At 49.0% G+C, this 25,139-nt stretch overlaps 10 protein-coding genes across 10 annotated transcripts; 5 read left to right on the top strand and 5 right to left on the bottom strand.

The window, feature by feature from the left end:
* Positions 1-252: 252 nt before the first annotated feature.
* Positions 253-2,828, bottom strand: N7484_011823 (Tetratricopeptide-like helical; the record flags this gene model as incomplete). The annotated part of the gene is made up of 3 exons (XM_057122210.1): positions 253-1,051; positions 1,102-2,242; positions 2,264-2,828. The coding sequence occupies 3 exons, from the start codon at positions 2,826-2,828 to the stop codon at positions 253-255; spliced, it is 2,505 nt and encodes an 834-aa protein (XP_056967964.1).
* Positions 2,829-3,545: 717 nt separating this feature from the next.
* N7484_011822 (uncharacterized protein) lies at positions 3,546-5,186 on the bottom strand (the record flags this gene model as incomplete). The annotated part of the gene is made up of 1 exon (XM_057122209.1): positions 3,546-5,186. One exon carries the CDS (start codon positions 5,184-5,186, stop codon positions 3,546-3,548), a length of 1,641 nt encoding a protein of 546 aa, XP_056967963.1.
* Positions 5,187-5,735: 549 nt separating this feature from the next.
* N7484_011821 (uncharacterized protein) lies at positions 5,736-6,001 on the bottom strand (the record flags this gene model as incomplete). The annotated part of the gene is made up of 2 exons (XM_057122208.1): positions 5,736-5,775; positions 5,862-6,001. 2 exons carry the CDS (start codon positions 5,999-6,001, stop codon positions 5,736-5,738), a joined length of 180 nt encoding a protein of 59 aa, XP_056967962.1.
* Positions 6,002-7,835: 1,834 nt separating this feature from the next.
* Positions 7,836-9,155, top strand: N7484_011820 (uncharacterized protein; the record flags this gene model as incomplete). Its single annotated transcript, XM_057122207.1, has 1 exon — positions 7,836-9,155. One exon carries the CDS (start codon positions 7,836-7,838, stop codon positions 9,153-9,155), a length of 1,320 nt encoding a protein of 439 aa, XP_056967961.1.
* Positions 9,156-9,638: 483 nt separating this feature from the next.
* N7484_011819 (Clr5 domain-containing protein) lies at positions 9,639-11,517 on the top strand (the record flags this gene model as incomplete). Its single annotated transcript, XM_057122206.1, has 2 exons — positions 9,639-9,754; positions 9,825-11,517. The coding sequence occupies 2 exons, from the start codon at positions 9,639-9,641 to the stop codon at positions 11,515-11,517; spliced, it is 1,809 nt and encodes a 602-aa protein (XP_056967960.1).
* A 387-nt stretch (positions 11,518-11,904) lies between these two features.
* On the bottom strand, positions 11,905-14,748 carry N7484_011818 (WD repeat protein; the record flags this gene model as incomplete). Its single annotated transcript, XM_057122205.1, has 3 exons — positions 11,905-13,583; positions 13,643-14,394; positions 14,453-14,748. Coding segments are annotated over 3 exons (2,727 nt in total), but the record flags the coding sequence as incomplete, so codon positions are not given.
* A 347-nt stretch (positions 14,749-15,095) lies between these two features.
* N7484_011817 (DNA-directed RNA polymerase core subunit RPB10) lies at positions 15,096-15,486 on the top strand (the record flags this gene model as incomplete). Its single annotated transcript, XM_057122204.1, has 4 exons — positions 15,096-15,131; positions 15,184-15,242; positions 15,299-15,385; positions 15,444-15,486. 4 exons carry the CDS (start codon positions 15,096-15,098, stop codon positions 15,484-15,486), a joined length of 225 nt encoding a protein of 74 aa, XP_056967958.1.
* An 853-nt stretch (positions 15,487-16,339) lies between these two features.
* N7484_011816 (uncharacterized protein) lies at positions 16,340-18,662 on the top strand (the record flags this gene model as incomplete). Its single annotated transcript, XM_057122203.1, has 5 exons — positions 16,340-16,416; positions 16,474-16,672; positions 16,731-16,832; positions 16,892-16,993; positions 17,058-18,662. 5 exons carry the CDS (start codon positions 16,340-16,342, stop codon positions 18,660-18,662), a joined length of 2,085 nt encoding a protein of 694 aa, XP_056967957.1.
* A 1,793-nt stretch (positions 18,663-20,455) lies between these two features.
* N7484_011815 (Major facilitator superfamily domain general substrate transporter) lies at positions 20,456-22,231 on the top strand (the record flags this gene model as incomplete). Its single annotated transcript, XM_057122202.1, has 4 exons — positions 20,456-20,552; positions 20,604-20,711; positions 20,767-21,307; positions 21,361-22,231. 4 exons carry the CDS (start codon positions 20,456-20,458, stop codon positions 22,229-22,231), a joined length of 1,617 nt encoding a protein of 538 aa, XP_056967956.1.
* A 379-nt stretch (positions 22,232-22,610) lies between these two features.
* Positions 22,611-23,766, bottom strand: N7484_011814 (uncharacterized protein; the record flags this gene model as incomplete). Its single annotated transcript, XM_057122201.1, has 2 exons — positions 22,611-22,628; positions 22,939-23,766. The coding sequence occupies 2 exons, from the start codon at positions 23,764-23,766 to the stop codon at positions 22,611-22,613; spliced, it is 846 nt and encodes a 281-aa protein (XP_056967955.1).
* Positions 23,767-25,139: the final 1,373 nt, after the last annotated feature.

Genomic DNA, 25,139 nt, shown 5'->3' with positions numbered 1-25,139 from the left:
TTTGGTATTCACCCCTCGCCGCTTTTTGCTTAGAGTACAACTGAGCATGGAGGATATCAGGAATTAAGACGACCATGAAGTACTTCCCAAATATTCCTTGTATTCTTGAAAGAGTTCATGTCGCTCATTACTCCTTTTATGTAGCCGCGTGGGCGGAGAAACGCCTTTAGCCTACTTTTAAACCTGATTGATCGCCGTCACGACCTTTCATCATAGGGCTAACCGCCAAAAGCATGGCAGTCGCTGTCCATATCACTCAACTCCGAATGAATAAAGATTATGGAATGCAAACAGCAGCAAAGCAGCTACATCATGGCACTCCAGGTGCAATGCGCACTCCGCCGGCGTCATTCCAGTTCTCCGATCCCGAAACCTCGGATCTGCACCCTTGGCCAGCAGCAGCCCCACAGCAGTCTCTCTCCCATTTCTGACCGCAAAATGCAGTGGCATACTTCCCAATCCATCAACTACATTTGGGTTTGCCCCTGCCGCAAGCAAAAACCACATAGCTTCCTCCTGGCAATGCATTGTAGCTGAGTTCAGAGGTGTGCGCCCCTCCCAGGTAGTTGTCAATTCTATGTCTGCCCCTCGATCAAGCAGCGCCTCGAGCATATCAACTTTGCCTTTGTTGGCTGCTAGAGTCAATGGGGTCCCAGCCCCAATTTGCATGTTGACATCCTGTATTGCGTCCACCAAAAGCAGAGATGTTTCTATCTGTCCCGGTGCTGAACTAGAAATGGCAAGAATAAGAGCATCCGCCGCCTCTAGTTTGGGATCACTTCTTGCTTGAGCGATTATCGTTGCATAGAGATACTGCATTACGGCGACATGGCCATTGACTCCAGCTTTGGATAACGGTTTTTGTCCGTAACTGCCTCTTGCTAATACATCCGCTCCGGACTCGACTAGTAGCTTTGTAGCGCCGAGGTGGCCATTCTTAGCAGCCCAGTTGAGTGGGTAGGAATATTGTGCATATATGAGATTGGGGTATGCTCCAATATAAAACAGTATCAGTTTTATTGTTCCCTCATGATCATTCTTGACGGCTGCACTTAGAGGGTGAAGGATTTAGGAATTGGTCTAATGCAGGCCATGAATGACAAATATTCTGCTGCCAATTTGTCCAGATCCTGGATCTGCTGAAAAGAGATCAACCAAGTAGTAAGCACTGGATTCTGGGTTTCAGTGTATCGCCCGTCATCTTCAAATTCCTCACTCAACAGCTCGACTGCGTCTGTCTCTAACTCTTTCAACAATGATAGATAATCAGACAGCACGATCTTATTTTCATTCATATAAGCCGCAGCTTGGCTGATTGCAAGGGGCAAAAACTCAAGCTTCTCAAGGAGAGCAGTAGTTATAGAGTTGTCATGTAGTAGACCCTTTTGAATGAGAGCTTTGTCAAGTATCTCCATCGCAGTGGTTTGATCCACATCAGGGATCGATAGAACATTAGGTGATGCCACTCTCACAGCTAGCTTCCGATTGCGAGAGGTAAAGAGAGCATTCCCATTCTCACTGTGAGGAATAATATTTTTGAGCGGTGGTGCACTCGCGCTCCCCTTCGTCCACATTTCCATGTCGTCTGCGTTGTCAAATATCAGAAGCCACTTTCCGGCACTAGCTTGACTAAGATGAGCTCTGACTCCCTCTTTTATCTTCGCTGGCTCTATATTCGAAAGGCCTAGGGCCGAGGCAATTCTCACATAGGCTTGTTCTACACTCTCATAGCTGGTACATGGAATCCAAAAAATGGAGCATTCGGGGACCCTTTCTCGCATACGGTAGGCCAGCTCCAGAGCCATTTGTGTTTTCCCAATACCCCCTAGTCCATGAATAGCAACTTTCTTCGGGCCAGTTGCATGAATGATGAAATTTTCAATATAGTCGATCTCCTGTTGGCGACCAACAAATCGAGGGTTTCGAGCGAAGGGCACCATCCAGTGCCGGGCTTCTTTTGCGATACTGCTATGACTAGGACTGTATGGAGGGACTACTCCTAGGAGCGCTTTGGTGTAAGCAGCGGCAGTGAGAGCGGCGTATCCTTGCCATTGTTTGTGCTTATGTGAGTCGCAATAATCGCATATCCCTCTAACAACCAAGCATGGCAACTGATCCATCAGCCCGGCTGCTTCCATTTCAAAACAAAGGATATTCCACTCTCGGGCGATAGCGTCTCGCGTTGTAGCGCTTTTCATGACTTGGTTCCCTGATGCAATCAGACCGTAATGCACGACGGGGTCTTCAGATTTTCATGATAGACGCGCAACTAGCTGGTCTAGATCACACCTCGAGCAGTCAGCACTCTTGCTTTCATGGTCATAGCTCGCCTGGAACAACCAGTCTTGATCTGGACGTGAAAATTGTTCTCGAAGCCTCTCGTACTTTTGAAGTGTCTCTGATATGATATCTTCAATGACATTGACATTGGTGATCTGACTGCGTATTTGAGAAACTGCAGTTAGCAAATATTGCGGTGGCTTATTGAGCGACCCAGTGCGTTTGAAACGTCCGTCACGAAGTGCCTTCCCAAAGTCATACTGAATCACGCCCCCCGAAGTCGCAGTTGGCATGCTGATGACCACATCGCCTAGGCGAATGCCGGCATCTTTGCTCGGTACACCACCCCCAATGCCCACCATCAGCCCAAATCGAAGAGACGGAAACGTTGGAAGCATATGAGCTAGCACAACTGCTGCAGAGGTATTTCCGTAAACACCTGATGGCAGGCAGGTCACCACTACATTATGCCCACAAACGCTACCCAATGTGTAGGCGTTATGGTCGGTTTCGGGCTTGGACAGTTGAGGGTGGGGCTTGTCCAGCATCGTCTTAGCCGCCGTCATTTCCAGTGGCAAGGCGCAGATCCACGCGACCGTATAGTCGCCATGGGGTAAATGTCATTCTTGCTACCATCGGCCACCAAAGGATAGGCAAATTTTGAAGTAGCCCACGCTGAGTAGTACTCAGGAGACCCTCGAAGTGCTGAGATGCGAAATAGAGAGGTCAATAGACGGCCTTGGCTATCATTGACTAGATCAGGACTCAGTCTCACTAAATATAGGCCAGATACGAATCTAGAAAACCCATCCTATGTACCTACGGGGTATTCTATCCCTCGTCCCACAGGCGGTCCGACGGACACTGCCGGCTTCCTTCGATCAGAGTCTTTTTTAAGGTTTAATCTGACATCTTTTGCCATCTGTTTATTGATCGTATTTCCCAACACAATATCAGCTGAAGCATAACGAGATACCTCCAAGGAAGTTCCCTCCAGCACATAACATTCCCAGATACCATGTCTAATTTGGCTCAACTCTGTACTATACTATCGAAGAGCGGTAAATATATACTATGTCTACATACAAAAATGCACATATAACGTGCGGTGAATGGTGGGCCGAATGACCAGACCTGGGTTGAATGTAATGAAGTATGAATGATATAGAAGTCAAGTAGCTTATCGCCAAACAGGTGGTGGAGATAGCAAGAGCTCAAATAAAGCTTCATAGCAATATACCTCAAAGGTGGGTAGAAGAACTGATCTACAGCTCGTCCTTGATCTCTGGCGTTGGTTCCTTGACCGCGAAGTTTGAGGCGCAGGTGTAGCTCTCAGCTAGATTGGGATCGCCTTGACCATCGTACAACGAAACCAAAGGGAACTGACAGATATTTCGAGAGACAGTTGCACCATTTGCATTTGTAGTCTGTGCGGGCATTGTTTCTGGGGCCTTTCCTTCTTCCACCCAGGCAACTAGTTGACTCAACGGATCCACGGGAACAGGCCCAGTGCCCCCATGGCAATGTCCGACACCTGGCGCTAGAAAAATACGATAAAATTCGTCAATATCCTCCCCAGCCATAGTTTCCTTCACACGTTTGTAGTAATCGGTTGTTCCTTCAGGGAAGATGAGGGTATCACCCACGCCGTGCCACGTAAGTAATTTTCCACCTCGACGACTGAAGGCAGAGAGATCCGGATTATCAGTTCCGATGATATCATGATATTGAGCGGCTGAGTACGCAAAGATATCTTCATAGTCAGAATATGTTAGAGTCGAAGTGTTGAATGTTGGATCACGCTTGATGAAGAATTTGGTCCAGTTTTCGGATATTGGGAAGGGAATGCCAACACGCTTTCCATCGATTTGCGCATTCATAGCAAGGCCAACAACTTGAGTTTCGTCATAGTATGTCCCCCAAGCCAGTCCATACCAGAGAAATTCTCCATCTGCTGAGCGAGGGCCTTGGTGGAGTTTTTCGATTAGTGCAGCCATAGGCTCGGAGATGGTAGAGCTAGTCCCATCACAAGTGACCACACGACCCACCAAGCTGAATGGGTCAAATTTGCAGTCATTCTGGTTCTCAATGACGCCATCAACGACTCCATCGAGACCATCGCAGGCAGCGAGTGTCGCATTGATAAAAGCACTGTATTCGCATCTCGTGGGGAAGACCTGCTCTTGATTCATGATAAACTGGCCCCAGAGCTCAGCAGAAATGAATTTATGCCAATTGATAGCAGGGGCGTTCGCCATGATGCCATCAAAGTCTTCGGGGTACTTCTGAGCTTCCATGTATCCTTGCCTGCCACCGGTAGAGCAACCATTCCAGTAGGAATATTTGGGCGGCTTGCCATAGAAGGAGGTTGAAACAGATTTACCAACAATTGCCAAGTCATGAAGTGAGCGAGAGGCAAAATTGAGAAACAAGGACCAGTTGACATTTCCATCGCGGTCTAGTGCCCAGGTCTCTGGCGACTTTGAGTTTGGAATAAACCCTCCGTCTGTATGCGCTGCCGCATAGCCCTGGGAAACTGCAGCGTGAATTTCTTCTTCTCCATTGGTCATGGCAAAGCCTCCACCGCCGACAGCTTGGAATCGACCATTCCATCCTGTTAACGGCAGGGATATGTAGACATTGACTTTATCATTCTCTCCCAAATGTGTCAATGTGACAGTCACTTCACAGACGTCGACGTCCGGTGTGATAACCTCACCGCTGAGAGGATCTGAGCTTTCCAGTCGCTCTATGGCTGTAGTCGATAAGACCAGAGCACCGGGGACGTATGGCGCAAGCCCAGAGGAACACGGGGTTCTGGTCGCATGGGTCCCAGCTGCCAATGACGTAAAGGCAAGAGCCAGCAGAGGGAGTGATTCTCGTTTTCTCTTGAATATGAAAAGCATGTCGATGTTTCTCCTGGGATAAGATAGACTTAGCGGGGCGGTGAAAGAAGAGTGTCGTTTGATCGGAGATACCTCAGAAGACGGAGAACACACGGGATTGAACGACGAGAATACTGGACAGTTCCACAAGTCACAATGGCTATCTAAAATATGAGGATGATCCTGCATATATGTATTAGGGCGATCCGAGGGGTAAGCCCCTGTGCGATGCAGATGCAGGATCCCGATTCCCCGGTGCATACGCCAAGTGGGGCCGATTCCCCGCAAAGCTCGATTCGGCATCGGATCCCAGCTTCGGCTCAGTTGTATCTTTCCGTTCATCCTTGAGACATCATGGAGCTGAACATTGACACGAAACTGAACCATGACAGTGGAGAGAGGCAAATATAAAAAGCCACATTCTCATCGGGATTGAAATTCCCCATCTATTTGCTCATTATTCTATCATCTAGCTTAATATTTGTTCATCTTGGCCTATTGATCACAAAGTCATCTATGAATTGATAAATCATTCTCAGGCATAAAGTTTGAAACACACACGGTAAATATTCAGACATCTGCGTGGGTAGGCTGGGCGCTAATATCCACTCTGGACGTTCAGGGTGATGGTATTTTAGTTCAGCAGAACCGACGAATTGACGATACGAGGAGGTCTCAACTACTAGGGAGTCTTACCGGCGATAGCTGATCACTTGTCCAGCCGGCATGAATAGCCGGTCCGCTTTGACAGGAGTTTCACGGCACGGACAGACACCCGCCTTGGTCGCAGCAGTAGCATTGCAGGTCATGCGCCTCAGGTTAAGGTGACCGCCCATAGGTACTGAGCTTTAAAAGGTGTCGCTAGGAATATGGCACGCTGGAGCAACGAAGACGGGGCGATATTGGAGTGGTGTGCGCCAGGTGGTTTTTGGATATGGTGTCTCGGATCAAGCGTTAGAGAAGGGCTATATGTTATCTCATAACCTCCACCTGGCAGAACATAGATGCAGACATCTTATGATTTTATTTCATCAGGGCACGAGTTGGTTTTGCGAACACCTGTCTATTAGCCTTCCAGTAGTTGCTGCCGGTTCTATAAAGAGAGTGATCAGTGATAAAAATCCATCGGTCTCACATACGCCAAGCATGTCGACTCTGGAAGCGGAAAATGTCTCCGACAATATTTTGTTTTGAAAAGGGCTTCAGCCTATTTCAACATTGGAAGAGTCATGTTTGTAGACAATAGTCTTCCTTCTTGATCTTACAGCTCTTGCTCTAGACTCTTCTGCTCCAGGCCATCTGCTTCAAATAGCCAGTCTTGTGCAGAGTTTGACAATTTGACATTTCAGGGCAGCCCCATATCCGCCAAATGTGAGGTAAGTATGGGAAAAAACGGTTTTAAGACAATTAGGGTTCATTATCAGGAAATGCTGTGATGAGTTGGCAATTTCATTCCTACAGTGCGCTGCACAATCCACTGACGCCCGCCAGCCAGGGCAATCTCCTGACACATCGAGCTTTGATTGTAACCAAGGTCATCTATCAACTGCATATCATGTTCTGAGTGTGGGAAGCATGATGAATTCATTTTAGAAAGGCACGATTTTCAAGTAAAACTCCCCTCTTTCAATTCCAAAGCCTCTCATTTTTTCTATCTCTTCCCCTCCTTGTAAGCTGTATTATCATTGGATCCTGGCTACATATCAAACTGTGGCACCCTGCATGTGCTAGACTAACCGCTAGTTACCTTGCGTGGAGGAGCACTTACTACCTAAACTGATAAGCACTCGCGTGCCATTGATTAGTCACCAGTCATGTGAGCTTGGCATGAGCCCATGCTGACGTTTACGCCGTGATGCTATGCTGTAAGCGCCCTCGTAAAAGCGGCGGTGGGAAAGCCCCACCCAGACACATTGTGTTAGATGCATATTGGCTGTGCAAATTAAATCCGTTCATATGTCACGCGTTGTGCTCTGCATATTGATAAGGGGATCTAGACCAGACCATTCGCCTTTCAACTTTGACTACGATCAGAGGCAGAAAGTTAATGGAAGATGAGGTAATTATAAGAATCCTGGAGACCAATCATAATCATAACCAACTTGAAGTACTTACAGCCTCAGGTACTAAGAGAAGTGTAGGATTTGAATTTGGTTTAGTTGCTAAATCCTTGGAACTCGTTGCAACTCTCCGTGCTCCGTCTCCGCATGCGGGAATCTTCGGCTTCACCGCTCCCTATTTCTCCTCTTTTTACTCCGTACCTTACGATCTTCCCCTTGAAGTCTTTTTTTGTCTTTTTCGGGCTTTTTTCTTTTTCTTCATTTCCTTCTCCACTTGGGTTGACTTGTGTGTCGCCCAGCCTTCCAAGTAAGTGACTGGGGTTCGCGGTGTGCCTTATTGCGTATGCGCCAGTCGAACACACGGTCCTCAGCTTTGTGATCTTGACCTTGCGCCCCCGCGCTTACGCTCCACATCCATTTCCTTGATACTCGCACCCCAGTTCTCGTGCGCTGCATTCAAATCCTTCCCTAGACCCGGCTTCACCGACTGGTGACCGAACGAGGATTTTTCGCCGACTCTCCTATTCCGCGGTTACCAACACCACCATGCGCCGAGCCACTCGTTTCTGAGTTTCTCATTCGTGAAGAGTTGGGGAAACGGGCGATCATCATGGCTCGTACTGATATTCAATATGGTCGGGAGCCGGTGGTTCCGACTTCAAAAGGACGACTTTCCAGCGACTCCATGATACGATCATTCACCAAGAAAGATGCCCGCTCCATGTCGAGGGCAGGGACAGAGGCCTCCTGGGCCTCTAAGGGCGTCCCATCTCATTCAGATCTAGAGGGTGTTTTTGCGCCGGCTCCCTTTCCTGAATACGCCGATGCTCAGACTCCTGGGCACAGGGACCACGACTCGACCACTTCGACCAAAGTTCCCTCCAACGTGACACCTAGCGAACCATGGAGCTTGACACCCAATGACTCTTCTGAGGCGCTAGATCATCGCTCCAAGAGCAAGCACATAAAGCCCAAAGTTCACATCAAACCGATGCTTCGCAAGATGTCGCGTGATGATGCGCCGTCTACATCCATTGATCTGTCCCGCTCGTCAACCGAGCAGGAAGGGCTGGGCATCTACATGAGTATGGAGCGAGATCGGCGCCGAAGTGAATCGCTGACCGGACCGACATATCGACGGGCATCTGGCCTTCACCATCGATCCACCAGCGGAACCTCTCAATTTTCAACTGGAACCGGATCCAGCGGAGGCAGAGCAGGATCGCAATATGTCTATCCCCTGCGCCCAACCCCCAAGGCGTATACACCACCATTAAGCCAATCTTACCAAACATCTGGAAATGACAGCGATGAAGCAGACGAAGGCAGTTTTGAGTCTGAGTCCAGAGCCCCGCCTGCGTCAGACACTCCCCGCTACGTCCGTGCTTCTTCGGGGCCGGTTCCACGTTTGTCATTGCAAATTGAAGATGACTCGTTTATCCACCTCCCAGAGGTTTCCTCAACACATCTTCCTAGCCGGCCATCCTTCGGTTACTCACGAGATAATGGGAGCACATTGGATACAACATCGCCAATCTCAAGACCCTCTCTTGACTACGTGTTTCGCTCACGAACTCGCACCAGTACTGATCCAGTCTCTCGAGCGGCTACCGTCCAGGCTGCCCGGCAGGCATTTGAAGAAAAGGAGGCTGCTAAGGCTCGCCGGCTCGAGAAACAGCAGATGAAGTCCGAAGAAAGACGTCGCCGTGCCAAGCATAACTTGCCGGGAGACCAGGAGTCTCCAGCAGTGCAATCCAACGAGAATATTTCTGAGAAACCACCCAGGCCGCATGGCTCTCAGGGAGTTGGAGCAGATCAACAACCTTCGGCTTCATGGAAATCACAATCCAAAAGTACTTGGGTTCTCTTCATGACCTGGCTCCGGACCCGGGTGTTCAAATTTCGACGAAAGCTGCGAAAGATGAACTGATTTCCTCCTAACACTCCCGCCCCCCTTATTGTTGTCCCCTTTATCGGCTCTTTCATGTTCATAAACCAATCATCGAGCGATTTCATCTTTTTTGTTTTTTTACGCTGGGCATCTTTGCAGCTCTAGGGCTTCTATTCCACATGATTTCGGTGTCGAGGGAACCCAGGCGTTTTTGATAAGGATCTGTGCTGGCCATCAAAGGCAACATTCTTGGTTATTTTTGATCACAATTAGCAAATATGAAAAAACTACATCCACGCATATGTCGACCCTTAGACCTTCCAAGGTTGCTTGGTACATTGGAGTGAGGTGATCACGTGATCAAACTGCGCAAGTGTGACCTCTGCGTCGCCAGCCTTTTGCCATTCCCAAACACTACGGCGTACAGCAGCGACAACAAGCGTCTGATAAGAGCTCCGTTGCTTCATCGCGTTGTTGTTACCTCCTTAGGCGCACCTCCACGAGGGGGAAGGCGTCTCAATAATGGTGTACGACTGGGCAGGGAAGCGGGACATCTGCTTCCAGATGTACATCCAGGAAAAGAAGGGTCTGGAGGAGATCATGGAGTTCATGAGGACCGCTTATCAGTTTTCCCCGAGGTAAGCGATCGCGATTTCCAATGGTACATACCGTGTACCTGCCACAGAGCTAACCACGGTCGGTAACCAGTAAGCGTGCCTTCCAGACTCAGTTCAAACGATGGGGTTTCCCTTCGAAGCAGAACCCAGCCCATAAGAATGTCGAACTTGTCGCTCGAGTTCAACAGCTATGGGAGCAGAATACCAACCAGCGTGATATGCTTCGAGTCTTGAATGAGGAAGGCTTCGTGATTAAAGAACGAGAGTTAATGCGCGTGCGTGCGAAAAACCGGTGGCTTCTTCGAGTTCCCAACGGCATGAAATCCCAAGCGAACAACCCTGCATTGCACGAGACACAACCGGAGGACGAAGGCTTGTTGGCCCTACAGCAAGAGGTCTACAAACAAGATACAATTTTGGATGGTGCCGAGCCTCCACCTGCGGAAGTGTCCACATATGTCGAGGGATTTTCGACGTCACCGAGTTTGTCACCAGAGATCATAGCAAAACGCAAGGCAAGGCTGGACCGCCTGAAGTCGGAGAGCGCAGAGCGATGGGCATCCCGAAAGCGCCGACGTCGCACTCGTGGCTGGGCTGGACTTCCAGCAGATCCTCCAGGACCTCCACGATTCCCTTCGGAGACCACCATCGACGAGAGCAAGCAGTATCTCAGTCTGGACAACGTCATGTACCGCCAACTCCGCGATAGGTTTCAACGGATCTGCGAGGAGGCTGGATTCATAAAGAAAACAATTGCAGGCCCGGAAAAATGGCAAGCAGCGAAAGACAAACTGATTCAGGAAACCCCACACCTTCAGCAGGTTTTCAATACCGAGCCCAACGAGCGTGATGCGAAAGTTCTCGCTTTAGATGTTGTCTGCACGGATGTCACTAAACGGATGAGAACGTTAGAGCGGAGGATGACCATTGCCGAGGCAAAGAATGCCCTGGGTGTCAACCCTGAGGAAAGTCGTCAGATCCGGAATGCTTTCTACGACACCCTCAAAATGGACCATTTCACAAGCAAGCTGGAAGCAGGCGACGAGCACTGGAAGGAATTGAAAGCACAATGGATCCGTGATACACCTCTACTCCAGCGAATCCTGGAGCCCGGAGAGGCTGACCCTCACCACATAACCAAATTGAAAGCCATGGAGGTATTATGTCGCGACGTGATGAAACGACTGCGTGATGACCAAACCAAGCGGGACCCGGCCCGGAAGAGATCGCGTGCCGCATCGCGCGCCGAGTCACAGAACCCCACGCGGAGCAGCGCCACGCCTGTGAGCAATATTCTTGGGAATGAAATCAGCAATGGCATCAGCACACTGGCATCCCAAGCTCTTGCAAGTGCCCCAATTACCTCCAGTGAGATTGGGGATATGCAAATCGACCCTTCACTGCTCCAAGCAGCGAATGATCCTTCGTCTTATTCGTCCAATGCCCAACACGAAGCCGGCAGCGCCTTTGAATATATGGACCCCATGTTACACTCCGCGTTGCTCAACACCGATGTCATTCTCCAAATCCGTCCGCATAATAACCTCCCTGCAAATACTTCAAGAACCTGGACCGAGAAATTGAATTCTCGAACGCTTGAGGAAATCCGGCAATTAGTAGCCAACCGGTATCCATACTCAATCGTCAACAAGATCGAGGGAGTTGGTAAGGATGAACATGGGAACGACACCTCTTTTGGTATTGACGAAGATCATGAATTGGATGCTTATTTGACGCATGTGCATGAAAGAAAGCCTTTGCTGGTCTTAACGCTACAGGGTTGAGACTGTTCCTGTTGAGTCTATTTTAACTTCGATTTTTCCACTCTCCGAGTCTCTTCAAAGAAAATTAGGGCCATACAGCCCAAACTACACACATTATTAATGAATCCAATGAAGAAAATACGAGCATTTAAACTCACACAATTCCATTTCCAATCCGTTTTTGCTTGTTGGATGTAGCACATAAATAGCCTTCTCCGAGGGACAACGTCGACTATCAAGCGCAGGTACGTTACAAAGCATATACGGTGACGAGAATTCGCATATTTAGGCCTTGATGAGGACGACAGGACCAAAATCCATTTATAGGTACATAGATGACAAGATCGCCTATATCTCACATTTAAATAACAGTATCCTCCAGCCAGGCGTCATCTAATATTCAAAAATCTAACTGCTACCCAGCGTTTGAACGACATTCCGGAATAGAACACCAAGAGAGGGCAGCGAGAACGAAGGAGTCTCACCAAATACGCTAGCAAGCCCCTTATTTTGACCAAAAATATCTCCCTCAATAGCCTGCACGGGAGCTCTCTCCTGGCCCCGACTGAAGATAGTAGCCAGTCCCGATGTGAGTTGGCTAGTCACCTCAATCGGCTGTACGGTCTTTTGCGAAGCCTTATCCAGACATCCAACGCGCTGCACACTGGAGCCTGCATCAACGACGATGTAATCACCAGAGTATACATCGGCTAGAAGTGCGAGCGGGCAGCTTCCGAGAGTTTCTTGGAAGACAAGCTTTAGGGAGGAGATGTCGTGAATCCGGAGGTAAAAACGAGATTGACGCTTCTTCTTTTGTGTGCTCGAGTTCTCGAGCTCGTGACTGGCGATAGCGAATGTCTGGGTTCTGGGGTTGACAGCAACAAGCGGTTGAGTTGCTGCGTTGGCTGGGCTGGAGGATTCAGATAGCTGTGCGGGCTTGACGACATCATCAACTGTATCCCAGACTGCTACTGATCCTGCGGATGCAACCACTAGGTATTTACCGAGGAACTTGGCTGAGTAAGGAGTACCAAGGAAGACGCCGGTTCGTCGGTAATGGACTGTGCAGTTGTGGACATCGACCAGGAGGACAAGGCCGTCGTTTGCTCCAGATTCGGATGGCAAGCAGACAGCGAGAACTGAGCCATCCTCGGAGAAGCTCATGCAGGCCTGTTTCAGGGATGCACCTGCATCACTGAGACGGCCAGTCAAGTCAACCATGTTCCGGCATTTCCATGTATCCAATTGCTTCTCGCCATCGGTTTTGAGGCCACTTCGGTGGCGAGCGGTTGGGCACCAGAAACGAAGGACTGCATCTGCGCCAAGGGTTGCGAACTCGTGAGACTGGGGGCGAGCCACCAAGCCGAGCACCTCCGCGTGGGTATTGTCATTGAAATGAGGTCCGTCGATACGGGTGACAAGTTCCCACATACTAGACGATGCACTCCATTTCCAGAACTTGAGGAAGATCTCGGGTCGGGATAGAACGTTGTCTCGGCGGGAAGAAACGCCAGCAAGAGCCTCCACATCCCGGCGGTGGGGAGTCCAGCTATCAACAGTCGCCATCCATTTTCCATCGTGGAGGATATCCATATTCCGAATATCAGGTGTAGCTATTGAGGAGCCTTCAGGGCCGACATTCAATGTTGTTGCGTTGGTTCGCGCAAGAGCCTGACGGGAAATGTGGGAGTTAGATCTGATATCGAAAGTTTGCAGCATGGCAGCATTGGAGCGTTGGGCCTGCTGAGTGGATTGGTGCGAAGCAGGAACAGCTAAAAGGAGCTGCTCCGGGTGTTGCGGGTGGAGGGCTGCAACCGCGTTTAATGACTTTTTGGAAGCAGAGTCTTTGTTGTTGATTCCCTCCGAGCTGAGCTGTAGACCAGTCACGGTAGCAGTGGGCAGCAGCTCTCTCGCAGACAGAACCATCACCGAGTTATCAGCCAGGTGCACCACGTACGAAGTACCTTGCGGTGAAACTGTGATGTTGAGAATCGGGGAGGACAAATGGGGCAGGAATTGCTTTCGGCCAGTATCCATTTGCCATAAAACAATGACAGACTCATTTCCACCTGAGAGGATGTAATTACCTAGACGGATTTGTTAGGGCGCACGTCCTTAGGGAAAGATATTATGATCGCGAACTTACCATCTCTCGACCATTTCACAGTATTGACTGAGCCACGGTGCCAGTGTAATCTTTGTGGTGATGATTTCTTCTCTGCATTGCGTCCAAATAGAGTGTTGGATACGTCTTGGTAGACAAGGATGGATCCACCAGTTTCGCCCACCACCAAGTCAACAGCCTCTGAACCTTTGGCAGACTTGGATTCTGCGCCTTTACTCTTTGCGTGTAAACTCTGACGCAGGTGGAAGCATGTTGCGGATGATGGAAGCGTCACTTCTCTCCAATTATATTGCACAGACTCGATGTTCTCGAAATCGAGGCTGGCTGTGGTACCCATGAAGATACGAGGGCCATCACAGGCAATGATGACTCGTCCCCCGCAGACAACTTGGATATTGTTGATCTGCTCCTCAGTAGTGAGAGCGACGATGCTAGGGGACTTTTTGTCGCCCAAGGCATTGATCGAAATTTGTCTCTTTCCGTCCTTTTGGATTGCAATAGAGTATACGGCCAATTGATTCTGGTTCTCGACCTGTGGCACATCGACTGCGACGGCCCGGGACCCAGTTCCCCACCGAGCAAGCCGCTTTCCAGAATCCCAGTGCCATTTGGTCACAAAGCTAGAAGTGAAGATGTAGAGAATTTCCTGGTCAATGGGACAAATCTTGTATCCAATCACATTTTGTCCAGCCTCCATCTGCAAGGTTCGCACCAAACGAGATGTCGAAGTCGCAAAGACTTGGACTGCCGTATCGAGTCCAATGAAAAGATGACTACACGATATCAGAATGAATCCGGAAAAAGGAAGGGCGGCGAAAGTGAGCTACTTACGCTTCATCGAGAGTCATCACGGTATTCACATTGCTGTAACGACCGCCGACTGGGCGTGAGAATGACCATGGTGCACTGCTCTTGTGTTGATCGACTGCCAATGACGGGGCATCGCCCACCGGGGCCTCCTGTGCAGGGCTCGAGCCTTTTGTCTTTTTCTGGCTTTGAGAGTTGTTGACATCCGAAGTCCGGCGCCGCTTTCGCTCCTCGATTGGTCGCGATGGTTTATCGGCGGCGTCGCTGGCTCGAGATCGTTTTTGGTGTCGTGCTGACATGTTTGCAGCTATTGGAAAGGTCTGATGAATTCAGACCAACAGGCTTGGTGGTTATTGTAGGTCGTAAATCAATCAGTCATGCCTCAATGTCATTCGTGGTGACAATAAAGGAAGACAGATATCGCATGGGTCTCTCGGTGATGCGCAACTTTTTTTTCTCGGAAACAAAAAGACAAGGCGGAGGTGATCAGCAGAAAACCGTCCAACATTCGCGGGCGGTGAGAAATGCATAATGGAAATCTGATATACGCTAGCCTAATCGGGGCTAGCTTGTATAATAGTGTCACCGCCGACCGCCCATCGCAGCGCGGAAAAGTTTGAATGAGCTTCACGTCACTCTTTGAATCTCCAATCCTTACCCCGCCACGATGATTATCCCTGTGCGTTGCTTCTCTTGTGGAAAGGTTCGTGGCATTCCTATGACTCCTTCAATTTCTACCCTAACCTTGTCTTTAGGTTGTTGGCGACCTGTGGGAGCGGTATTTGCAGCTGCTTGATGATGGTGTCGCTGATGGGTAAGATCTTGATCCATCTTCTTTGCCCCTCCTGTTCAGCCCTAATATACTCTCAGTGATGCTATGGACCAATTGGGTTGCCGCCGATACTGCTGCCGCCGAATGATCATGACCCACGTGGATCTTATTGAGAAGCTTCTCCGGTATGTCTTGAAGCTAAAGAGACAAAATCGACTTCCACTGATAACATATAATTTTCAGGTACAACTCCGCTGAGAAGGACCGCACCAAGGCTCAAATGTAAAGCAGCCCAACCGATCCCCTGTTTCCACACAACATGTTTATGTGCGAGCCCACATGGCCCATCGCGCCAGCGTCATCATCGACACAAGAGTGACGCCGGTTTTCAATACCCTCCACTATCAGCAATAACCCCAGCATCCAAAGAAGTTGAAGGAGATAGGGTGTTCGAATCTATACCCCCGGCCCCTCGCGCACAGTTTTATCTTTCCCCGCTTTTCTTTATCTCTTATGTTTAGCTTTGGCGAGGCTTGAGATCTATCGAACCTATCTCAAAGGCTATTTTACAAAAGCTGGAGTTGGTCTTTTTATCCGACAGGATGTATCATCCTCGCCAACATGCATTACGGAGAGGCGTTGCACACATCACGGGATTTGGCGTCTATGGAGGAATTCATTAGAAAATTCACAAGCGATTCATAAAACACAAACGGACATTGATTTTTAGTGCAGCAGGATCATATAGGCTGGATTTCGAGGGCCGTACATTGTAATCGAACTGTCTTTCATGTGAACGTTGCAAGCGCCTTACAACCCGAAAGGGACTAGTTTGGGGGCGTCTGAGTGGGGTACGACAAGCCTATGCATGCCTCATCACGCCCCAGGCGCCTAGTTCCGTGTGCTTTCTCGGCTTTCTGTGCTTTTCTCACTTTTCCTGAATTTCTGCTGAATTGATGATCCTCTCGGAGATCTCAGCGTGATTGGAACAGTAGAATACGAATACCCGGTGACCAGGCTGATGGGTTGTCTTGCGGCCTGAGCTCCTCTGATGCGCGGGGATTGCGCTCAAGTCCTCTTCTCTCTTTCTTCAACCTCCCTGCCCATACAATTATAATTCTCCATCCACCAGCTCGGCCATGATGGCCGTCAGGTCGCCACTGCCCATTATATCGTATCACGATACCTCCAGCCCGTATGCTGGATCAGATTCGATGTAAGCTATGTTGATGTTCCCATAGATGCGCCCGATTGCTTATGGATTGCCATATAGGACTTTCGAAAGCCCCTCAATCAGTGTGAGGAATTCAATTTCTTCCGCTCCCGAAGAAAGCTCGGTTGATGAAACAAGTATTATGCCTGTCGCCCCCACGTCAGATGGAACGAAGCTAGATAAGGGCAGTGATGATGAGGGGTCTGTCTCAGCGACACCAGCCCAGGTATCAGCGCCATCTATACAGCCGGGGCTCACGGTATGTGTGAAGCTGAAGAAGTTATGTCTTTTTACAGCCAGCATACTGATGCGTACAGATCCAAACTACACACTCTTATAATAGTGGCTACAATACAAGATCAGACGATGATGAGCCACCACAATCCGTCATACATGCTCCCCCGGGGTTCAGGGATTTTGTAAGAAAGATTTCAATTTCATTGGCTACATCAGTGCTTGCTGCTAATTCATAATGAAGACTCGGGTAGAGACACAAGAACAACAGGCATGCAATGACGAATCATCCACGCCTGACTCGGAGCATGCCCAACTAGCCATTGCACCAGCAAAAGGCAGAAAGGTACCCTGCAAACACCCTTTATCATAATTACCAGATGCACTGACAATGAGATGTCGACCCACAGATTGGCAACAGTCCCATATCCCCACCACCATTGACGACCACGGTCGCGCCTCCACAGGACTGGTCGGAAAGAGCAACTCCTCGAGCACAGACAAGACATGAATTCGAGGGATCGGAGCGACGTACACGTTCTAGTAGTTTAGAAGGTGAAAATCCAATTCTTATCTCCTGTGATACGTCAACCTATACATCGGCTCACACTTGGATAGATATCCCTGAAGGTACACAACGTCCACAGCCGACGGGCAAACTTCTCGCTCCCTCTACACCCTTGTACCCGGACACTGACATGATACCAGGGACTTTTTCCAGCAAAGATGTCGAGATCAACGCTCTACGAACAGCCCTGGCTGAATGTTGGACACTATGTAATACGCTGGCTAGTCTTAGTTATATCAATCGAGAACGAATCTTGGGAACCATTCAAGATGGGATGGAGGAGGATGCCTGGAGATCCTGCTGGCGACTTTGCCAGAAGCTATACGATACCCGAGAGGACGATTTTGCCTTGCAAGTCAACCCGACCCTCGACCTTTGTCGAGAATTCTGCCAGGCTCTATTTGAGGTCCGAAGCTGCGATAATGATTTGACAGACTCCGTGCTCCGCGTGAGCTTTGAGCTGAATAACCACCTATATAATACGCATGATCGCAACCTACCGGACGCCTTCCGAGAGCGAACATTGGACTTTTATATCACCTTGTGCCACCGCCTCATGAAGCAACGCACACGCCTGACCGCAACGGACGCACTCCTCAGTGCATGCTGGACATTGGCCGAAATGCTTTTCAGCATCCGACAGAGTAAACGAGAAGGGAAAAGACTGGACGAGGAGCTATTGGGATCGGCCGTGCAGGCCTGTTGGGAGCTTTGTGACATCTTCCGCGAGGGCTGGACCCTACACAGCATGCGCAACTCAGACCGCGGCACACCACGACCCAGCCAGACGACCTTTGCCCAAGCGTTCCAGCAGGCAGCGCAGCAGTCTGAACTCGATTTCGTCGACGACTCGGCGCAGCTTGGGAATCCAGAGACCCCAACTACTATCTTCGAGGATACGGCAACGGTGTCCCCCGATGAAGCATCTGTGCCTAACATCCTCGTTCTCGGGCACGGTCATGGTCATGGCAATGGGCACGGCCATAGTTCTCACCCCAAGTGGCCCTCCGGTGCGTCTAGCATCTCGGAGAATTCTCGGTCTTCTGGGCACACCGCATCGTCCGCCAATACTGTGACCACTATCTCCGAGGACCCAAACTTCACCCGGCTCAAGGTGTTGGTTACTAAAGCGGCCATCAACAGTGGATATCAACGGGGTAATTCTCAGAACCTGTCATCCTTTGTGAAGTCTTTTCCCTCGGATGCATTTGGTTCGGCCCCTTGGCAGACTTCACTGTTGAAGCACTATCGAAAGCTGGTCGCGTTTGATCCCGCCTTTCGCAGCGTTGGTCCCCCGGCCCGCGTGAGCGCAGTTGAGGTTGCTCGGGCCTGTCAAGCAATGCTTCAGAGCGGACAGTATTCCTGGCTGCGTGATCTCTACCGCCTCGTCTTCGGATTCCACATGGAAGAAGCGATGGGTCGGAAGGGAGTCACGATCCAGACTTGAAGAACAAAACCCATACTTGAAACCGATCGTATTTCAGGTTCCAAGGTCATGGTGAAAGAATATGAAACGGAAGGCAATCTCTCTTTTGCTCTAGGACGCGAGAGTCATGTTTGGTACGGTGTACGGAGTACAGCAACGTCGAAAATGAAAGTGGAGACAGTATCCACCGGGCATTTTCGTTTTTCTTTATAATGTAACGATTTCGCAGCAGAATCCGGTGATGCAGTTGAATTGAACGATTTTCTTTCCCGGAGTAACACATAACCATTCAACCGCTTCTGACCCCAGTTGGAGTTGAGATCTCCTGGTCTCACGCGTCCCTCGCCGATCCTTCCTCGTTCGGAGATGGCCCGAGTACCCTATATGGCGGTCCACAGTTATCTAGCACATTGCCGGCTCTGGGGCCGAACCTCGCGTACCCATTAATTCCGTAAGGTAGATTGTTTTTCCCTTGCGAACAAATCAATCCTCGACTCTGTCCTGAGTGGGGAGCGAGAAAAGGCCCGGGGACCAAGTGGATCCCAGGATACCATCGAAAAGTCGGAATTGAAACGTCTACAGAACCCATTGAGGATTCTGCCTTGCCGATTTTGAAGTCTCTGTCTGTCCATGCATGGAATTATCTTGGAAAAATCTCCTTCCCTCTTGAGCCCCTTGTGGGACAGGAAGGACATGGACTTTCCAATCGGTCCAGTCGGGGCATATCCCCCCTCCATTCCCCCGCATAAAGGCCCAGCTGGGGAAGATTCCGACTCGGTTGGAGTTTGAACGCCGCTGACGCCTTGCAGGATCTTGAAGGCTGAGAGTGGAGGTGTAATTTCCAAAGACGGGATCAAACGATGTGGGGATTTAGGCCGACTGCTCGGTGTCCGTGTGCCACGGGGAACAGGGATCGGATGGACCATTCGGAATAAGTCGGCCCCGAGTGCCTTTGACTGCGTCGGCTTTTGCCGTTGAAGCGATTCGTGGAAATCGAAATCAGTCATTTTAGCCCGAATTCGATTTGGGTCCAAATTGAGGGACGGTACCAGAAGAAATGAGCTCCTATCACGGAGGAACCATAGCGGATTTTTATAGTGTTTCATTGCCGGTATCAACTCATCTATGGACCATCTATGGACGAACTACTGAGGTACTCAATGAGCATGATCATTGATTAGAAAGCCACAGGGACTCGTTCCCTTTTTTTTTTCTAATTCTCCCCATTCCCATGGGGTGGATCTGTGGTAGTAGCGTCGAACGCCCGGTGGAGCCTGGTGCCTGCTAGTAATATTTTAGTTGATGCGATACAACCATTCCAATTCTACCACTTCTCGATTATTTCACTGCTAGAAGATAGATTATTGTGTATACAGCTCCCATCACTCTGCTAGTATTTACAAAGGTGCTGTTTAAAGCATGAAGGCATTTTAAGACCATCCAGATCTAATATTTGGACCGCCAAGCCCTAGATTGGGTCACATACTTAGCTTAATTAGTCTTGGCTCGGGACCAATCATGCCAATCAACGCTGATCCGCTCTTCGAATGACGCGGAGTATCTGGTGCATTTTGTGCCACAGCGTTTTTTATCGCGTGTCGAGTGGAGTGATGGCGTTTCAGGTGGATCCTGGAGAGACAGAGACATGGGGGAAGACGGAGTAAGAGGCGCATGGAGAAGAAAAAGAAAAAAAGAAAAAAAAATATGTACAAAGTTATAAAGAGGGTCGCCTAACCCCCTTATCTTGCTTCATTCTATACATAATTCTTTTGTTTATTTCCCGGGTTTCCAGCCAGTTCTGGTAATCACTCATCATGGACGTTCCAAAGTTCGCCGGCATGTCTGGTAACATGCTGTCACGAACAGTTACTGCCACAGCAACTATGGGTTTCCTGCTCTTCGGTTATGATCGTAGGTGCTCGCCCCTCCATATCCTTATCAGAGACTAATAGGAATTCGCAGAGGGTGTCATGAGTAGTATTATCGACTCGAATGCCTTCTTCACGCTCCTGCCCCAGTTGAATGGAAACTCCACTTTACAAGGCACAGTCACCGCTCTTTACGAAATTGGTATGTTCAGGCAATTAGAAAAATGTGCAATATCAATGTGGCTAAATTATTCTAGGATGTCTCATCGGCGCTGTCTTCATGCTCATCTTTGGTGATTGGCTGGGCCGTCGCAAGGCTATCATGTCTGGTGCCTTCATCATGATCCTTGGTGTCATTATCCAAGTGACCTCCTACCACAGACATGACCCTATGGTCCAATTCATCATTGGTCGTATCGTCACCGGTGTTGGAAACGGAATGAACACATCCACTATCCCCACCTACCAAGCCGAGTGTTCTCGCACTTCAAACCGAGGTCTGCTTATCTGTATCGAGGGTGGCACTATTGCCTTCGGTACTCTAATTGCCTACTGGATCGACTTCGGTGCCTCTTACGGCCCTACTGATCTGGTGTGGCGTTTCCCTATCGCTTTCCAGTGTATCTTTGGTGTCTTCATCATCGTTGGAATGGCCTTCCTGCCCGAATCTCCTCGCTGGTTGTTGACTCGCGAGCGCCTCGAAGAGGGAGAGAGAGTCATTGCTGCTCTCCAGGGTCAGTCTATTGGTTCACATGAGGTGACTCTGCAGAAGAACATCATTCTGGACTCCATCCGAGCGTAAGTCTATTTCCTAGAAAGTTGAAGTCGAGTTATCTAACGTTCAATTCTAGTTCTGGTCAGGTCAGCAAGAACACCCCATTCTCCGCTGTTTTCACCGGTGGAAAGACTCAGCACTTCCGCCGTATGTTGCTCGGTGCCTCGTCCCAGCTTATGCAGCAGATTGGTGGCTGTAACGCCGTCATCTACTACCTGCCTATTCTTTTCAAGCAATCCGTCGGTCTCACCGGCAGAATGCCTACTATTCTCGGTGGTGTGAACATGGTGGTCTACGCCATCTTTGCAACTCTATCTTGGTTCCTGATTGAGCGTGTTGGTCGCCGCAAGCTCTTCCTTTACGGAACCATTGGCCAGATGGTCTCCATGATCATCGTCTTTGCTTGTTTGATTCCAGGTACCACAGAGGCTGCCAAGGGAGCTGCCGTGGGTCTATTCACTTATATTGCCAGCTTTGGTGCCACATGGCTTCCCCTTCCATGGTTGTACCCAGCCGAGATCTCCCCTATCAAGACTCGTGCCAAGGCCAATGCGCTCTCCACTTGCTCAAACTGGCTGTTCAACTTCTTGATTGTCATGGTTACACCGATCATGATTGCCCACATTTCCTGGGGCACTTACCTCTTCTTCGCCGTCGTCAATGCCTGTTTCCTGCCGATTATCTACTTCTTCTACCCCGAGACTGCCCGTCGCTCCCTGGAGGAGATTGATTTGATCTTCGCCAAGGGTTACTCAGAGAACATCAGCTATGTCCGTGCGGCGAAGGAGCTGCCTTATCTGAGCGATGAGGATGTTGAGCGGGTCGCCATCCAATATGGATTTGGCCCCGCTGATGTCCACGAGGCTGATTACGAGGCCAAGGCTGGCAGTTCTAGCGACAGTGCGCCCGAGCACACACTTGCCGAGCCTAAGGTTCAGACTGTCTAATTTCAGTCGCTTGAAAATCTTCTTTATACAGAAGGACGACGACCGGTTCTCGTTGCAGATTTTCTGTAGGGCCGGGTGCAGTACATGTGATGCATGGGCTCGATAATGTTTAAACGAGTGACCTTGTTCTTGATACCCATGAAAGAGACTGATTCTACGGAGGCATGTTAGATCTGCCATTTTGGCATTCTTTATTAGATTTGAGTTCGAATGTGGGGTAGAAATGGGATGAACCCTTCTGCCAACTATTGGAAATGAAATTGATATACCCCTTCCACCTTTTTCCCTAGCTATTTGTATCTCTTGTATGTTCCTGAATCGCCATTTCTTTCCAATAACTAAGTACAGCACACTAGGTCCAAACCTATTAATCCATAATTTACGCCTCATATAGCCACTGATTATATAAATGATATAAATGCTGCTATATAGTATATTCACCTACGTAGCGCGAATCGAGATTAGTAGCTCGGGGTATGGTGAATCCATCATTAAATTATTCCTGCGAGTTTATGAAGACGACTTCTTGTTGAACCCGGAAAGACCTCCTTCAATTCCTTCGGACAATTCCACAGGTATTCACTTAACACAATAACCCCCATATACATATATAAAACGACACAACTCTAAACCGCACCTCTTACATATGGGTTTGGGTGCGGATACATGCATACCGGAGAAACAATATTACCAAATCCCGGGCTTACTTGGCGCACGTTGCTGGTACCTGGGAGCTTGGGGCCTCCAAAGGCCGTCCGATGCCCCATCTCTATCTGAAGCTGCGTGACCCATTCCTTGAAAAGTACACTTGCCCCCTCAGAATCGAAATAGAAATCTGAGGGGTTCAGGCCAGGAGAAGGCTTTGCGCCCGGCTGCCCGCGTTCCATATACAAGGGATCTTTCAACATGATCAACCTTCCTCGATACCCAAGCTCGGACATTTCGATGTATCGCAACTTGAGATGATCTGCCAAAAGTTTAAAAACACGCCGCCAGAGCCCCTGCATCTCAGTCTTGACTTCAGTGGACAATGAAGAGACCCAACTTTGACTGTTTTCCGTTAGGGGTCCTAGATCTGGTGCAGATGTTATCCCATCAACCAGACTGACCAACCTGATACTCAGTCGCTTCAAGGTTGGGGCTGCTGTCCGCATAAACTCTTCGAGGCTATCCACTGTCACCTCGATTGAATGAAAATTAAGTTCCTCTAGCTGGGAAAATTGAACTCTCTGAGCGAAATCCTTGAAGTAGAGGGGAGACAATTCTTCTATGGGACTCCATTGGGTAAAAGTCAGGGTCTTCAGTGTCGGTGAAACTGTGACCAGAATTTTGAGGAGACGATTGAAGGTGCCTTCATCGAAAAATTCTTGTTCGTGATCCCTAAGGCGAATGCACATATGTAGAGTCGTCAGACCCTTCAAGAGTGGAAGAACCAGTTGATACTGGGCCTCTGAAAGCTGAAGATGTTCCAATTTCATACCGCAAAAGATATGGCTACAGGTGTGAAGAGCTTGGACTTTCTGACTAGATTTCATTATGGCATTGAGAAGTTGTGAGAATGCCAAACCGTAAGGCATGTACGGAATGGTCTGGTTAAGCGATGGAAAGTCTTGGTATTTGAACTGGCTCTTCAATTCACGCAAGCCCAGGCAGGTGAAGTCAGTATGACTTGCACGGTTGAGTAGGAAATATGTCGAGTATGACCGTAAGCCAAGGGTAACAGCGTTTTTGAGGCGCGGTAGGCATTTTTTCAAGGCTGGTAAAGAGACTCGAGTATTGGAGAATGTTATTGTGTTCTTTCATTGTAATGTCGAAGACAGCAAATAGAGCTTCAAGTTCAGCCTTCATTTCATTTGATTCTTCCGTTGTTGGAAGGCGCTCCCATTTCAACAAATGTCTCCTAGGATCTACCTTCGTAAAAAGTTGCCTTATCCAATTGTGCCCAAGGTTCCAACAGGTTTGGGATGATCCAAATTTCTTCGACCGAGCTGCGAAGAGTTTTACTGGTTGCAATCTGCTTCAGCCGGTCAAGCCCTTCACATGTGAGAAGAAGGGTGATTCTTCTAAAATATCGCGTTGTATAGGCTTCCAGTGTGTTGTCGTGGATTTGGCGGCAAGTGGTCCTGAACGCGCCCCAATCTTTAGGTTCCAGATCCTCACAGATATGAGTCAACAACTCCAAAGGCAGGTTTGTGATTGACATATTGCGCCTGTTGGGCAACTTTAAGCCATGCACTATTGGTCACCTTGTAGTTGCGATCACGTAGAGTGCGAAAAATTGTTTTGAATGAGAATGAGAGAGAGAGAATGAGAATGGCAGAAGGGGGAATTCGTTCAGCCGGTGTCGATACAAAGCCGTACCGGAAATACTCCCTTCAGCCCTTACTATCCTTGATGCATCAATCGAATAGCCGTTGGTCAACGTTCAAAAGTCTGTTCCCACCCCAAAGGCCAAAATCATTACAGTACTTACCATGTAGGCACCCAAAATTTATCTCATCAAGGTTACACGCACTGAAATGCTCAACCCTATTATGCTTTGACTGATAACGAAGTGTAAAAATCACGAGTCAGCTTTGGAAGAACCTTGGAAGGTTGACGTAGATATAGTTGGTGCACTGGTGCACTATTCCCGAGGCCAGCAAAGGCAATTAAGCCTTCGTCAATCATGCACCTCCCGATGGGCAGGGCTGCAGGGATCTTTTGCTGAATGCTACGGTCATTTTGTACATGACTGATTTGAATATAGGTACGATATCGGAGGATGCCCTGAGAAGTCTTCTTTTTTTTGTATATTTGAATTGATTCATGGTGATGCATATTTTATGATTGGATGAACGAAAGTTCACCGTAATATTAGTAAGGTACATTAAAACGTTGATAAGCCATCTCTATACAGAGCCGTCAC

This window comes from Penicillium longicatenatum (genome assembly GCF_028827895.1).
Source record: "Penicillium longicatenatum strain IBT 33135 chromosome Unknown contig_7_segment0_segment0, whole genome shotgun sequence".
Taxonomy (NCBI): Eukaryota; Fungi; Ascomycota; class Eurotiomycetes; order Eurotiales; family Aspergillaceae; genus Penicillium; species Penicillium longicatenatum.
Note: the sequence above shows the minus strand (reverse complement) of the source record. Positions and strands in the feature narration are given on the sequence as shown.